Source organism: Xenopus laevis, chromosome 1L (genome assembly GCF_017654675.1).
Source record: "Xenopus laevis strain J_2021 chromosome 1L, Xenopus_laevis_v10.1, whole genome shotgun sequence".
NCBI lineage: Eukaryota > Metazoa > Chordata > Amphibia > Anura > Pipidae > Xenopus > Xenopus laevis.
Window position 1 is genome coordinate 213332551 of NC_054371.1, and position 17515 is coordinate 213350065.

Genomic DNA, 17515 nt, shown 5'->3' on the forward strand with positions numbered 1-17515 from the left:
ACTTTTGTGCTGAAAAATCACCTACCCGCCCTTAATTTACATATGCAAATTAGGATTCCGATTCGATTCGGCCCAATCCTGCGAAAAAGGCAACTGGTTTTCATTTTTTATTATTTGTGGTTTTTCTTATTTAACTTTTTATTCAGCAGCTCCTCAGTTTGCTATTTCAGCAATCTTGTTGTTGTTTTTGTTCCATACGGTTTCTACTCTTATTATTGTTTGCCATTTAGTATGATTTAGAGAGTGATATTCTGAGACAATTTGCTATTGGTTTTCATTTTTTATTAATTTGTTTTTTGAGTTATTTAGATTTTTATTCAGCAGCTCTTCAATTTGGTTGCTAGGGTCCAAATTACTCTAGCAACCATGCATTGGTTTGAATGAGAGACTGGAATATGAATAGGAGAGGCCTGAATAGAAAGATGAGTAATAAAAAATAGCAATAACAATAAATGTGTAGCATTACAGTGAATTTTTTTTCCAGATGGGTCCGTGACCCCCCCCCCTTTGAAAGCTGAAAAGAGTCAGAAGAAGAAGGCAAATCGTTTAAAAACTATAAAACAGAAAACATGAAGACCAATTGAAAAGTTGCTTAGAATTAGTCATTCTATAACTAGTAAAAGTTAACTTAAAGATGAACAACCCTTTTACGGTAGTAGGCGACCATCCTGCAAGTGTGCCTTCTGACGCTGTGAAACCCTGGAACAATTCCACACAGCTGAATTGCATTAGTTTTGGGGCATCAAGCAGAGTTGCAATGGTTCCACTCAACTTTGCAGCAACAATTATGTTGGAATTCTGGTGATATAAAGTGCTACATCATGAGTAAAAAAAAAAAACCATGGCTATATGCGTCCGAAATTGGAAATAATGTACAACATTTCTGCCCTATTTCTTTAGTTAGGCTTTAGTTCTCCTTTAACTGAGTTGAACAGCGTAAGCTGCTAAAACAACTACCTGCCAACCGTAATATTGTCGGGATTTTGGCAAGATCTACGTTGTAGATTAGGCAGTTTAGTAAGAATCTTGTTGATCAAGGATTTCTTCAGATTGGAAATAGTCTTCTCCTGAATAGTTGTTCCAGCAACCAAATGAATGGGTCACAATGATTTAACCTACCAATTCGGTTCCTTATCAAGCAAATATCTGCTAGTTGGCAGCCGTACTGATAGAGTCCTGCAACGGGTTGGGTACTCGCGGGTTACCCCCAAAAACCTGCGGTACCCTGTGGTTTGCGGGTAGAAGTTCCGGGTGTGGTTATAGACGCAGTTCACGGGTCTTCTCAATCGAGATTTTTACTCATTTTTTCTGATCACACCTACTTCCGATGAGGTCACTTCCAGGTTTACAATGACAGCACTTCCTGACTCTTAATGGTCAGTGGGTCCGGGTAGCAGATAAGGTTCTTGCTGGTCCAAGCTGGTAAGAATGTAGGTTACAGGTTCCAAAAAATGGACCCGCACAGGACTCTACGTGCTGAGGTTTGCCTCACACTAATAAAGATGAGTCACTTCAGTGGTGACCAACTGTCTTAAAGGGGACATGTCACCCAGACATAAAAATCTGTATAATAAAAGGCCTTTTTAAATTATACATGAAACCAAATTCTTTTTTTACTAAAGTTATCCACACCTGTTATAAATGTATTTAAAATTCACAGTTGTCAATCAGGCATAGAGGCGGGGCAGGCAATTCCTTTCACTTTCCATTCAGCAATTTCTGGTTGCAACTGCACTCCTTCTTTGCCCCCTCATTCTGCAGCCAATTCATGGGCATGGGCACTAGGTCCACAATTCTGGCACGTAAACAAGATTTTGGCAAGATTTCCTTAAAGGAAAACTATACCCCTGAACAATGTCTCTATAAAAAAAAAATATTGCATAAAACCCTGCTTCATGTAAATAAGCCATTTTAATAATAATATACTTTTTTAGTAGTATGTGCCATTGGGTAATCCTAAATAGATAATGATTCACTGTGCACACAAACAAACAATACTTGTTAGGTCACATGAGCCAATTAACAGACAGAGGTGTGTCTTTTACTTCCACATTTCTTCCTGTTACAGTTAGAGCTGCAGTATTTCTGGTCAGGTGATCTCTGAGGCAGCACACAGACCATCACGAAATGGGGGCTCAAGGGAAAAGATGTAAAAGGGCAATATTTACTTAAATGTATATTCCAGTTTGGTAAGATTCTTTAATAATTAATATGTCACTTAATTTGATATAAACTATTTGTTGCTTAAATATTCATTTTGGTGGTAAAGTGTTCCTTTAATAACAGTGATCACAAAATGGCGGCTGCCTGCTTTATATGATCGTGAATTCCAAGATTGAAGGAAACAAAATGTAAAGAAGCTGTATAGAATAAAGTTTATTTTGCTTGATAAACCTTACAGAAAAGCAATTGGGATTATTATTATTATTATTAAGGTGGTCATACTCTATAAGATCCGCTCGTTTGGCAAGGTCCACAAATGAGCAGATCATCCCCCCAATATGCCCACCAAAAGGTGGGCAATATCCGACTAATCCAATTACTCGCCCCTATGGCCAAACAATCGGATTACAGTGACAAGCATACCAGCCATCGGGACGAGGACCACATTAACTAGCCGATGCGACCCTTGATTGGACAGGAAGATCAAACCTGTCAGGTTTATGAAAGGTGTGTTTTATTTAAATATAACTTTTTTCCCCTTAGTTGGATGAAAAGGAATCCCGGCGTTTGTTCCAGCAAATTCTTTCTGGCGTTGACTATTGCCATAGACATATGGTTGTACACAGAGACTTGAAGCCTGAGAATGTTCTCCTCGATGCCCACATGAATGCGAAGATTGCGGATTTTGGTAAGTCTCAGCCGCCTCTTTTTTTTTTTTTTTTTTTTTTTTTTGTATGCCTCTACATTCTTGCTGCCCATTCTGGCAATGCTTGTTTGTTTACTTTAGGGGGGACGGGAAGGTGGCCGGGTCCTGCTCGTGCTTCTTGTTCTATGTACTGCAATAAATGAAACCTAATCCGTTCTAGACAGATGTAGTGATGGGTCGGCAAACGAAACATCGTGGGGTGGGGGTCCTGCCTAAAGAAGAAGAAAAACCCACATATTTAAATTATTACTACTGCACTCTTAACCCGTTCTTAACAGCAGATCTTAACCCAATATGGTTAATCCGATCAGTGGGCCTAAAGCAACAAAGGAAATGGGTGCCTTCGTTGGACAAGGACAAGGACCGTACCAACTAGCCGATGCGGTCCTTGATCCCAAAGAAAAATCAAACCTGCCAGATTGATATCTGGTGGGTTTTTTTTTTTTTGCCTGATATCAATCGGGGAGACCCATACACAGGCAGATAAGATGCCGAATTGGTCTAAAGGACTGATATCAGCATCTTTAATCTGCCCGTGTATGGCCACCATTGTACTCCTTGTCTTTTCTTAAAGGGATAATGTCATGGGGAAAAATGTTTTTTTTTTCCAAAATGCATCAGTTAATAGTGCTGCTCCAACAGAATTCTGCACTGAAATCCATTTCTGGAAGAAAAAAAAAACATTTTTTTTTTTAAATTTAATTTTGAAATCTGACATGGGGCTAGACATATTGTCAGTTTCCCAGGTGCCCCCAGTCATGTGACTTGTGCTCTGATAAACTTCAGTCACTCTTTACTGCTGTACTGCAAGTTGGAGTGAAATCACCCCCCCCCCCTCCCATTCTCCCAGGCAGCCTAACAACATAATAATGGTAAGGTAACCAGATAGCAGCTTCCTAACACAAGAAAACAGCTGCCTGGTAGATCTAAGAATAGCACTCAATAGTAAAATCCAGGTCCCACTACGACTCCTTCAGTTACATTGAGTAGGAGAAATAGCTTGCCAGAAAGCATTCCACCCTAAAGTGCTGACTCTGAAAGCACATCATAAAAATCTTGACAGAATCCCTTTAAAGCATTTTTTGGGGTGTGGTAGGGCAAAGGGGGCTGTTCGACTAGCAGGCAGGTTATATATAGACTTAAACATTTTTTTTTTTTTTTTTTTTTTACAACCTCATTTATCATGTTACTATGGAAGTACATAGATTTTGTCTCCTTTAAAGCAGATGCCATTGCCTTTAATGACAGGCTTGCACATTTTAACTTGCTTCCAGTGCCTTCCCTATGCCATCACAATGAGATGTGTTGGGTACAAGCTCAAAAAATGGAGAACTCTTTGGGTGAGGGTTGGCAAGCGGCTGGTTGGGGTGCAGGTTGGAACCTTACCAGTCATCACTAATACTATACCGTCTATATATCCGTACTAAGAACTTAGTAACTGCATGCAACCAGTATGTGCTCACTTAAAGGTGCAGTTCACCTGGAAATATATATTCTGAGACATTTGCAGTTGGTCTTTATCTTTTGTAATTTTTTGCATTATTACCCCGGTGCTGACCTGTACAAATAACTCTCTCCCTTTCAGCTTGTCTGTAAGTACAGTGTTTTGAAGACGAATGGGGAACCGTGCACTTGGAGGCTAAAGCCAAAAAAAGGCATATATCTAGAGATGTTTGCAGTAATGTCCATAAAATGTTCTATTTCAGGCAAGCAGCTGGGGTTGAACTGTGTCTGCTTATATCCTACTGAGAGACTGTGTTTTTATTCAAGTGTGAAATGCAGTGACTAAATGCAGATACACAGTTGTATGTAGTACGGGAGGTCATCTTGCTGCTTCTCTAAAACAAATTCTGTTTAGAAATATTTTTACCCATGGTGCTCTAAGCCTATTCCAATACAGACCAATTCATTTTATTTTTGTCAGTGTAGTATTAACTCTGACCACTTTTATCTATTGCATTTAGGCCTCTCTAACATGATGGCTGATGGGGAATTCCTACGAACCAGCTGTGGCTCCCCTAATTATGCTGCCCCAGAGGTTATTTCAGGAAGGTAAGTAGTAAATCCAACCTCAATTATGGACTAAACAGCTGTTGGTGTTGGACCTGTTATCTAGAATGATCGGGACCTGGGGATTTCAGGATAACTGATCTTTCTGTAATTTGGATCTTCATACCTAAAGTATACTAAATTATTTAAAAATTAAATAACCCAATAGACTGGTTTTGCTTCCAATAAGGATTAATTATATCTTAGTTTGGATCAAGTACAAGCTACTGTTTTATTATTACAGAGAAAAAAGGAAATTGTTTAAAAAAGTACGTCGTCCCATAATTCGGAGCTTTCTGGATAACAGATACTATACCTGTAAATAAATGTGGGACGTGCCCAAAATGCTTTAAAAGGCCCTGTAGCAGCAGTATCTGTCTGTTAGACATTGACATCTTAAACACATATGTGAGCTAACTCCGTATCGTTTTTTTTTTTTTTTTACTTTTCCGTTGAGCTATGTACATTGCATTTGACTGGTATGTCTAATCACTATGCCACAGTGTATTGTTAAAGGCTATTGTTAAAGGCATACTGTCATGCAAAAACGTGTTGTTTTTTTTTTTTTTTTTTCAAAACGTTTCAGTTAATGGTGCTGCTCCAGCAGAATTCTGCACTGAAATCTGTTTTTCAAAAGAGCAAACCAATATTTTTATATTTCATTTGGAAACAATGGGAAGGTAGGAGATAGCCGCTCACTAACACAAGATAACAGCTCCCTGGAAGATCTAAAGCTGGCCATAGATGTTGATCCGATCCTCATCGCGAGACCGCAATTTTCTCGGAACTATCATATGAATTGACCATCAACTAAAAAGACCAATTTGCCAGGAAAACAAAGGGTAGCTGCCTGCTTGGCCCTGCAAACATAGATAGATTGCACTGGGACCGACAAAGATTTTTTTAACCTGGCCGATCAATTTCCTGACAGATGTTGGCCAAAAAATCGTAAGATGTACGATCGTTCGAATCCCACTAACCGCACAATTATTTTGAAGGATTGGTCAGACTTCCCTAAAATCGGTCGTTCGGCAAGAAGAATCGTCACGTCTATGGGGAGCTTAAGAACAACACTCAATAGTAAAAGCCAAGTCCCACTGAGACTAATTCCGTTACATTAAGTAGGAGAAATTACAGCCTGCCAGAAAGTAGTTCCATCCTAAAGTGGAGGCACAAGTCACATGACTGGGGGCAGCTGGGAAACTGACAAAATGTCTAGCCCCATGTCAGATTTCAAAATTGAATATAAAAAAAATCTGTTTCTCTTTTGAGAAATGAATTTCAGTGCAGAATTCTGCTGGAGCAGCACTATTAATGGATGTGTTTTGGAAAAAACATGTTTTCCAATGACAGCAGCCCTTTAATCAGCTTGTTCCTGCTATATTGTTTCAATAGTCAGGGACAGATACTGCTTTCAATAGCAATTAGATTTACAGGTAAATTTTAAACCACTGTAAGTTTGTAAGGAATGTCTATTGGAAAGTTGCATATTTTCTTTTCATCAGGCATTTTATTTTCATGGATGTACTTGTAAGGAACTTATCGAAAATGCCATTAGAGGGGAACTATGCGAAAATGAAAATGTAGTATTCGCTTCATTACGCTGAAATAAGAAACTTTCTAAATAAAGTCAATTAAAAATTCTGTATTGTTTCAGAAATAATCAAGTTCATCTTCACTATTCCTCTCTCAGCATCTGTTTCTCTTCATTCTGTCTTCATGTAGCAGTTGGGTGTCAGATATTCATTGGCATTTAGGGCCAATATATCTTATAGGGGGGCTCCCTGTCCTAGCAGATGTATTAGACCTCACTCAAATAACTGATTCCAGTACAAACAAAATCTAACAAAACAACTGCCTTTTGCACAAATTCCTGCATGTAGAGAGACATGTTGTCTGGTGATTTTAATAGAGTTCTAATACATCTTCTAGGCAAAAGGAGACCCCCCATAAGATATATATTGGATCATTTATCCAAATCCTGAATGAGGAGAAACAGATGTTGTGAGAGGGATAGTGAAGATATACTTGATTATTTCAGAAACAATGCAGAATTTTTAGTTTGATTGTATTTTAAGAAATTTCTTATTTCAGTATGCTGAAGCTAATATTACATTTTCATATTTGCGATAGTTCCCCTTAACTTATGGAACTGCTGAGCTTCACTCCATTTTAGCCATATCTATGTAAGTTGACTAGAATGAGCTTGGTTCCTTATGTAATGGTGCCGAAACTCCAAATGGGCTCAACTGCCAACAGACTCCGGCCTACTACAATGAGAATGCTGGCACTTGTATACTCTGTAACTCAGGCTTGTTTGTTGTTTAAATAAATAATTTACAACTGCGTGTTTTTTTTTTTTGTTTTTTTTGCAGACTTTATGCTGGTCCAGAGGTGGACATATGGAGCTGTGGGGTCATCCTATACGCTTTACTCTGTGGAACTCTTCCTTTTGATGACGATCACGTGCCAACACTTTTTAAGAAGATATGTGACGGCATCTTCTACACACCCCAGTACCTGAATCCTCCCGTGATTAGCCTTCTAAAGCACATGCTGTTGGTGGATCCCATGAAAAGGGCAACCATTAAAGATATTAGGTAAGTTCTAAAATGACTGCAGACCACACTGTGTGTAAATCTCCCCCAAATGACTTGCATGAATGCCCAAGATGCTGCTTGATTCTGCCAGACTTCATTTATACAACCTGTCCTGTGTTGCTGCTCTACTGAGTAGATATGTCTTCTAGAACCTCCTCCCAGTTGAATTGTGAGTATATCTGAAATAAAAAAAAAAAATTAGGGATGCACCGAATCCAGGATTCGGTTCGGGATTTGGCCAGGATTCGGCTTTTTTCAGCAGGATTTGGATTCGGTCGAATCCTTCTGCCTGCCGAACCGAATCCTAATTTGCATATGCAAATTAGGGGAAGGAGGGAAATTGAGTGACTTTTTGTCAAAAAACAAGGAAGTAAAAAATGTTTTACCCTTCCCACCCCTATTTTGCATATGCAAATTAGGGTTCGGTATTCAGCTGAATTTTTCATGAAGGATTCGGGGGTTCAGCCGAATCCAAAAAAGTGGATTCAGTGCATCCCTAAAAAAAATTCACATGAATTCAAAATTGGACCTTTGATAAATGGGCCTCCCCGTGTAGCTAGTACTAATTACAATGGAATATATCTACTACCGGTAAACTAGTAGTCGCTATATCTCTAACCCCTCCCCCCATCCCTCAAGTTTTAGTTTTTTTTCTTTCTTTTTTTTGGCAACAGTCTGATTCTTGCTTTCATAAATTGATTCATTGCCATGCTGTACTCCCACTTAGGGAACACGAATGGTTCAAGCAAGATCTTCCTAAATATCTGTTTCCGGAGGACCCATCCTACAGTACAAATATGATCGACGATGAAGCCTTAAAAGAAGTGTGTGATAAGTGTGAGTGCACGGAAGAAGAAGTGCTGAGCTGCTTGTACAGTCACAACCATCAGGATCCATTAGCAGTCGCCTACCATCTGATCATAGATAATCGCAGGATAATGAATGAGGCCAAAGACTTCTATTTGGCTACCAGTCCTCCGGATTCCTTCATGGAAGATCCTCCTATAGCTCGGCCTCACCCAGAGAGAGTGCCCTTTTTAGTGGCCGAGTCACCTCGGCAACGGCACACTCTCGATGAGTTAAACCCGCAAAAGTCCAAACACCAGGTTGGGGTAAGAAGAGCCAAATGGCATCTTGGTATACGAAGTCAGAGCCGACCAAATGATATCATGGCTGAGGTTTGCCGAGCAATGAAACAGTTGGTCTATGAGTGGAAGGTAATTCCTCTTTCCTTTCGTTTACAATATAATTAAAAGATTCCAGTATGAAAAGGAAGAGGTTGTGTCATTGATCTCCAATTCTGTGTTTGAGGGACACTGGTCAATTTAAATGCTGAGGGTCTATAGTGACAGTTTGAGGCACATTTATCATGGGTCGAATTTTGAATTTGTGTGCGATTGTTTTTAAACTCAAAAATTCCAATGAATTTGAAATTCGACTTGGGGAAATCAATTAAAGGGGAACTCCTGCTTCCAAACTAAAATTTGATAAAGTGGCCCACATAACACAAAAACCCCTAATATACCCATCACAGTTACCTGTTTCTTCAAAAAGTATGAATAAATGCCATTTTCTATGCTGAAATCCAGCTGTTTAACAGTTCTTCTCTTTCTGCATCATTTGAAATCCTGGCAGGGAAGGAGGGACTAAACACTTCGCCACAGCTTACAGACAACATGCAGGAACTACATAACCCACAATGCATTGCACTGTGATGTTCAGTTCCTTATTGAAATTACATGTGCAGGGAATTGTGGGGTTTGGAAGATGCAGGCTGAGGACAGATGACTTTTGATACAAAGTAACAGTAGTCAGTCAGCTCAGTAAAGTAGTCAGACAGATCAGCAGGGGGCTAGGCTTAGTGTTTCAAACTATTAAAAATCATGAAAAGTCTCCATAATTTTTAATTGAGGTATATTGCAAAGTAGCTTAAAATTATGTTTACTTTTCAAAAAGCTAAAGTTTTGTTTTTGTGGCGTTCCCCTTTAATAAAATAGAATTTTCCAAACTCGGACGAATTTAAACGACTCTAAAACTCGAATCAAATTCGATCAAACTCAAATGTCAGAAAGGCTGCAAACATCTCCAAATTGATCCCTGTTCCTCTCCCATTGACTTGAACAGTAATTCGGCAGGTTTTAGGTGTCGAATTCGAAATCTTTAAGGGCCAGAGTATGATAAATCTCGAAATTCAAATATTTTTTTTTTTTAAAAAACTCAAATCAAGTTTAGATAATTCCCTAGTCAAATGTAACCGTTTTGGCCATAAAAAAAATTTCAACATTCAAATCTGCCCCTTAGTGATTATATTCATGTGCAAGATATTAATGGGGTGGTTTACCTTTTAGTATGTTATAGAATGGCCTGTTGCTGGCAATTTTGCAATTAGTTTCCATTATTTTTATTTATTTTTTTAATTCTTTGCCTTCGTCTTCTGTCTCTTTCCAGCTGTCAAATAGGGGTCACTGACCCCCAGAAACTAGAAATTATTGCTCTGTGAAGAACATCCAGCAAGCACACCGGTAAATTTCAGAAGTGTATTTAGTTTGTCCATATACACATGTACAAAGGGCAATGTCTCCGGCCTCCAGGGCCTTATATCAACCTTTATTAATCTTGCAGTTTACCAGTGTGCTTGCTGGAGACATCGATGTCTCACCTTTCTGCAGGAGAGTAGGCTTCTGGATTAGCTTTCTGGATTTGCACTACCACTACAGGGAGTTTGAGCCCTCAATTCTTGTGCATTATTGTTCTGTGAGACTAAAGGCCCTCATACACGGACCGATAAAAGCTGCTGACAGACCGAGTCGGCAGTTTATTGGCCCGTGTGTGGGGCCATCCGACGGGCTTCCCCGATCGATATCTGTCTGAATGTTGGGCAGATCTTGATCAGGCAGGTTAAAAAATTCCATTGGATCTGTGTGTGTGTGTGTATGCGGTCGTGCGATCCTACCGCCCGTATCGGATGCATTATGATCCGACCGTTGGGTCCTAGGGTCCACGATCGGATCAGCCTAATATCGCCCACTTCAATGTGGGCATATTGGGGAGACATCCACTCGTTTGGCAAATTTGCCAAACGAGCGGATCTCTACGTCTATGGCCACCTTAAGTTTCTTTTTTATTACTTATCATTCCATGCAGACCCTCTTCTGTTCATGATTCCATCTTGTGTTCAAGCCAGTGCCTGGTTGCTAGGATAATCTGGACCCTATCAACCAGATGGCTGACATTGCAAACTGGAGAGCTGCTGATTAAAAAGCTAAATAACTCAAAAATCACAAATAAAAAATGAAAACCAATTGCTAATTGTCTCAGAATATCACTCAACATACGATCATTTAATTCAAACCACTGAAATACCAGACTGGAGAGCTGCTAAACAAAAAGTTAACTGAAAAGAACATTTTAAAAAATGAAGACCAACGGCAAATTAGAATATCAATGTCTACATCATTCTTAATAGGTGAACTACGCCTTTAAATTTGATTATGAAACTGAAACAACTACAGATAAGACATTTTCCCGCTTTGTTTCTCCCATGTCAAGGTTGTAAATCCCTACTACCTGCGCGTGAGAAGGAAGAATCCGGTTACTAGCATGTACACCAAGATGAGCCTCCAGCTGTACCAAGTGGATAGCAGAACTTACCTGCTGGATTTCCGTAGCATTGACGGTATGTGGAATTTCTCGGGTGCAGATAATGTGTCTTTTATAACTTTGTACAGGTATGGGATCCCGTTATCCAGAAAGTTCTGAATTACAGAAAGCCTGTCTTCCATAGACTCCATTTTATTAAAATGTTTAAAGATGATTTCCTTTTTCTCTGTAATAATAAAACAGTAGCTTGTACTTGATCCCAACTAAGATATAATTAATCCTTATTGAATCCCCAGCTAAGACCGTTGGGTTAAGAAGAAAAGTTCGAAAAGGATGGCATGTGAATACTTTTGTTTTATGAATGTTTTTATTACTATTTAAAGGATCAGTAACATCAAAAAAAATGTAAAAAATTTGTTGGTATACATCGAAAAAAAAAAACACCAAGACAAATTAAACGTTAAAATCCCAAAGCCTTTATTAAGAAATAACTAGCCACAACTCCGCTTGCGCTCCTCTTCAGATAGTGATTGGGCATCCATTGTGCGGTGCTCATTTCTCCTCCCTGCCTTCCTTATAGGAGATAGCCAGAGAGGAGAAAATGAGCCCCGCACAATGGATCGTCGCCTTTTCGGTTATTTCTTAATAAAGGCTTTTCGATTTTAAAGTTTAATTCGTGTTGGTGGGGTTTTTTTTCTATGTATACCAACAAACTTTTTAAAGAATTTTTTTGATGTTACTGGTCCTTTAACCAGCCTGGGACCAGGGAGATACAGGGGGTGGGATACATGGACAGTTACCTATAGCAACCAATCAGTGATTAGCTTTTTAAAGCCAGCTGCAAGTAGAACAACAAATGTAGCAGTCTGATTGGTCACCATGGGTTACTGCCTATGGGCAAATTTGCCCAGTGTTAATAAATGACCCCCACTGATATCACCAGGTTATGTTAATGATAAAGTGCCTGAGGCTCTCCAGAGCCTTGTTAGATATCCATGAAAGGAAGTGAGAGAAAGGGGCGGGCTGGAGATAATTTTTTTTTTTTAAGAAAGTGGATTAAAAAGATATGCTAACTATACTGCTAATTAGGCTAAGTAAAAAAAAATCAAGGCATCTGTCCCCTTTTAAAATCTCCCAATAAAAAAAAAATGTGAACAATACATGAAACTACATGTTGTGGTATTTGTAATGCATCCTCTTCTCTGTTGTACACATGCCTCCGCTGCCTTCTTTAACTCTTGAGTGTTGCAGCCAAGTATTTTTAGAATCCGAAAGAACATCACTTTTTTGGGATAGGGTGGATCAGTGGGAAGCACATCTGTCTTGCAGCACTGGGGTCCTTGAGTTTGATTCCAACTTGGGCACAATCAATCTGCAAGGTGTTTGTATGTTTTTGTGGAATTAATCAACTCTGTTTAAAGGGGTTATAGAATGGCTAGTTCTAAGCAACTTTTCAATTAGTCTTCATTATTTTTTTATTTAATTTTTTCTTCTGGCTTTCAAATGAGGGTCACTGACCCCGCCTAAAATCAAATACTCTCTAAGGCTACATATTTATTGTTATTGCTCATTTCTGCGACTCCTTTTTCTATTCAAGCCTCTGCTATTCCTCTTTTAGTCCCTTATTCAAATGAATGCATGGTTACTAGGGTAATTTGGACCTGGCAACCAGATTGCTGAAATTTCAAATTGAAGAGCTGCCAAATAAAAAGCTAAATAACTCAAACTACAAATAATAAAAAAATAAACGACAATTGCAAATTGTCTCAGAATATCACTATCTACATCATACTAAAAGCTAATTCAATGCCTTTAAAGGGGTTGTTCATCTTCAAACAACTAGATGTTTTGCGATAGATCACCAGAAATAATTACTTTTTATTTTGTATGTGTCACTGTCTTTCTAATATTAAAGTGTAAAGTGTCTTTTTTTTTTCAACTTCAAAAGCAGCTCTGGGAGGGGGGGGTCGTCGACCCTGTAAACTGTTCTAAATTAATACATTTAGTTGATACATTTCTTATCTTTGTTCCTGCTGAGCAGAATCTCTGGGTTTCATTAAAGGCAGCTGTTAGAATTGATACAATAGTTGCTAATGTTGCTGAGAAATGTATCGACTAAATATTGCAAAACTGTAAAAGTTCAGAATCTGCACCTGAATTACTGAGCTGCCAGACTCGAACACCAGAGGGAGGAACATTCAACTTTAAACTTAGATTTTGGAAAAAACGTAAAAAATAAATAATGGAAAGTAATTGAAAAAAGTTTTGGTTTTTTTCTGGGGATCAATCTAAAAACAACTGAACTGGAAAAAGTGTTAGAAAGTTGAACAGCCCCTTTAATCGGCAGTATATAAGTAACGTAATTATAGTAATAAAGTGCATTTTAAACAATGTAATTGAGGCGTATTCTTGGATATAATTAAACTTATTGCTCTTTTCAGATGACGTTACTGAAGCCAAGTCAGAAAGCGCCACCCCTAGGAGATCCGGCTCCATTAGCAATAACCGACCTCCGAAAAACGAATCTGATCCTGAATTTCAAGCGAAGTCTTCAGACGGCTCAGGGCCGTCCTCTTTAACCTCATCCGTGGACTCTTCCAATACCGACTTAGTCCCCAGGCCTGGAAGCCATACCATAGAATTTTTTGAAATGTGTGCAAATCTAATAAAAATCCTTGCACGATAGGCCTCCAGCAAGCGAATCCATATCCAGCAATAAGCATGCAGTGATCTGTAGCCAAAAGCTTCCAGTTTCAATCCAGTTATGAGCAACAGCTGAGAGCTCTGTCACAATGCAGTTTGCACAGAACATTCCGAGACTATATTAGACCTAATTCCGTAGTGTGATTATTATTTTTAATAGTTCCTTGTCAACGCATATAAACTGTATATATTTTTCAGGTTGACAAAAGTTTTAATTGCACATTTTATCGAGCACTGGGCTACTTTGCATATCCCTGAGATAAACCTCAACATTTTTTGTCTTAAATGTTTTTTTTTTTTCTTGTAAAATTCATAGAAGTGATTTCATGATAATTTAGTGGGTTAAGCATGCCGGCCATAATTCTGCAGCTTTAACTCCACCGGGATAGATCAGTCTGGTGAATAAGGGCAGTAAATGTGGATACAAAAAGGCAATTTGTACAAATCTATAATAAAAAAAAAAAAAAGATTTTTTTTAAAGCAAGGCAGGAGGACTGATGTATGTTCTTAGACTTTTCATGACTTGTAATGGTTTGGAACAGTTCCCTAAGGCTAGCCCCTTGCTCTACTTCTGATCTCTCTGACTACTTTGCTGAGCTGACTGACTACTGTTACTTTGTATCAACAGCCATTAGGCTGCTTCCTCCAAACCCCACAATTCCCTGCACTCGTGATTTCAATAAGGAACAGAACATCACAGTGCAATGCATTGTGGGTTGTGTAGTCCCTGCATGCTGTCTGTAAGCTGTGGAGAAGTTGTTACAATTTGTAACATCAGTGTTTAGTCCCTCCTTCCCTGCCAGGATTTCAAATGATGCAGAAAGAGAAGAACTGTTAAACAGCTGGATTTCAGCATAGAAAATTACATTTATTCATACTTTTTGAAGAAACGGGTAACTGTGATGAATATAATAGGGGTTTGTGTGTTATGTGGGCCTCTTTATCAAATTTTGGTTTGGAAGCCGGAGTTCCCCTTTAGGGCAGTTGCCTCACGAGGAAACTTTGTGCGACTTCAGAAAACGAAGTTCTCAGAGTGCCATCCCGCTGGCGATTTAGATTGTAGCCGGCGGGAAGGCGGTTCGGGGAGATTAGTCGCCTGAAGAAGAGACGATTGGTCGCCGGGCGATTAAATCTGCCTGAACCTTCTCATCTGTCTCTGCTCTTAAGGGGGGGGGGGTGAGGTGTAATTGTTCATATCTGTTCAGCTTCATTATCTACCTCAGAGCTGGAGGTCCAAGACCAGATACATTCCAGTGACTAATTTCATAGATAGCATGTTGTATGACATAGGGGTTGGAATTGAATCCATATCTTCAAACGAGAGAATTGTCCCACCGTGTAGAAAGTGGTAAGATTTAGTAATTTGCAGGCTGGCCTGATACTAGCAGGTTCAGGCTGACCTCACTGCTCCTCTTACAGGTGGTCTCGGCTAAGCTCCTCTGCCTGCTCTCCCCGCCTGTGACCTTAGACTGCCGGCTTCCTGTTTTATAGACTTGCGCCTGCCCCTTTTGTGATGTCATTGGCGGGTCTTTAAATGAAGGGGTGGGAAGGTGGGTGGGGCTTTCTCAAGGTTTTCTCGACCCGCACATCACTAATAGGGTTGGACAGGCCTACCAGAGGGTCTCCCAATGGACACCAGCCTAGGAGAATTCCCATATGACCATCCTTATTTCCACTGTGGTATATATCTAGCCACTGTTAGGGGCAGATTTATCAAGGGTTGAATTTGAAAAACTTCGAAATTCAAAAAGACCAACAGAAATTAAATCAACTTTTTTTTTTTTTTTGGCCAAATAGGTCATTTTTGCAGTAGTTTTCTAGAAGAACATAGCCAAGAAGGGAAGCAAAATCCCTCAAACCCTTCGAACTTATCTTGCCTTCAATTGTAAAAAATAATCTCTTTTTTGATACAGGCTCATTAATTTGGACTTCTATTACACAAAAAATATAGATATAGATATAGAGAGAGAGAGTATTTTTCTGACTAGAGATGCACCGAATCCAAGTGCCTGGCTGAACTAAATCCAAAAAATCATGTGTTGTTTTGTCACACAAACAAGGACGTTTTTGCACAGCTCCTTAGCCTTAGGCTAGCAGAGTCATTCAACCCTTCCCTCAATTGCAAGTGATGGTTTGTGGGTTGTGCTTTTCATGATGGGCAGTACACAGATTCTCTGGATAGGGTGTAACTTCAGGTCCCAGAATCCATCACTTCAACATCAAACAAGGTGAGGGTAGGGTTGAATACCAGCCTAAGGGGTGGAAAAATAGTCTGCCGGATAACTGAGCTTTCTGTTATTTGGATCTTCGTACCTTAAGTCTACTAGAAAATCATTTAAACATTAAATATACCCAATAGGCTGGGTTTTGCTTCCAATAAGAATTAATTATATCTTAGTTAGGATCAAGTACAGAGGAATAATTAAAAAATGTGGATACAATGCGTCTATGGGAGATGGCCTTTCTGTAATTCAGAGCTTTCTGGATAAATGGTTTCCGGATAATGGATAAATATAAATGTCTGTTTCTTTGTTAGATATGATGGGCTTGACCTTTATTCTGGATCAGCATAATTACCTATTGACCCCACCTAAAGTCAAACAGGGATGTCTGTCTGTCTGTCTGTCTGTCCTGTAAAGCATTTGAGCCCTAAAGTTGGGTATCCCGGCAGGTACCTGCATCTAATGTTTGTAGGTAACCTTATAAAGTGAGCTTTGATTACAGACTGATTCAATTATTAATTAGCACACTGGCCTGGCTCTTAGATGTACCTGCTGATAGGGAAATGAAGCTGTTGTACAGCAAAGGGACTCAAAGGTGGCATTTCCTAATGCACTTATACTGTTTTACTGTTTATATCTTTCCGCTGTGGTTCCACAAAGTGACATGTGGTGGAAACTCCATAAAAAAAGGATTTGTGTTTTAGACCACAGTAAGGCTTAAATAATAAGTTTGCCTTTTATTTCAAAATCCCCTAAAATTACTCTAAACAGTCCCCAGAATAACATACCTTCTTGACCGTGAAGACCTCAAAGAGGTGCCTACTATGCATGTCTGATTGATTTCCATTGGAGCAGAGGAAGGGAGCTGTCTCTTTGAGGTTCCTACATGGAAAGCGTCACAGATAAGGGCAGTAAGTGTGCAGGGATCATGTGTATTATAGCATATGTGCCCAGGGTAGAGTCCTGCGTGAAACCAATTTGTTAAACCCGAACGCAACCCGCATATTTACCCACTTGGACCTGCTACCTGACCCTTATCTGCAACCTGAACCATGATCTGCTGACCATCAATAAACAGGAAGTGCTGTCATTGTAAACCGGAAGTTCCATTATTAAAAGTTGCCGGGATCAGAAAAAAAGTAGTGAAACCGGAAGTGCTGTCGTAAACCGGAAGTGACATCATTGGAAGTAGGCGTGAGCAGAAAAAAATTAAAACTTGCTATTGTGAAGACCCGCGACCTGACCCACAAACCCGGAGAACTGCTGACCCGCGTCTATACTCGCTCCCGAAACTTCTACCTGCAACCTGCATGGTACCGCAGGTTCTTGCGGGTAACCCTCGGGTACCCTGCCCGCTGCAGGACTCTAGCCCAGGGTTTCTGTATTTTGGTGGAGTGGTTAATTGTTTCAGTTCTTCCCTTGTGGTTCTGCACCCACATGAGCAGAGATTGAGGCTGAACTTGGAAATGCAG

The 17515-nt window shown here is 39.5% G+C and overlaps 1 protein-coding gene across 1 annotated transcript in view; it reads left to right on the forward strand.

Annotated features, from left to right (window-relative positions):
• The window catches only part of prkaa1.L (protein kinase, AMP-activated, alpha 1 catalytic subunit L homeolog), a 34532-nt gene extending 20228 nt beyond the window's left edge, over positions 1 to 14304 (forward strand). Inside the window, 6 exon segments of the mRNA NM_001094957.1 lie at positions 2707 to 2851; positions 4834 to 4921; positions 7294 to 7518; positions 8246 to 8735; positions 11068 to 11194; positions 13560 to 14304. Of these exon segments, the coding sequence (NP_001088426.1) occupies positions 2707 to 2851; positions 4834 to 4921; positions 7294 to 7518; positions 8246 to 8735; positions 11068 to 11194; positions 13560 to 13804 (1320 nt within the window). The 3' untranslated portion in view covers positions 13805 to 14304.
• Positions 14305 to 17515: the final 3211 nt, after the last annotated feature.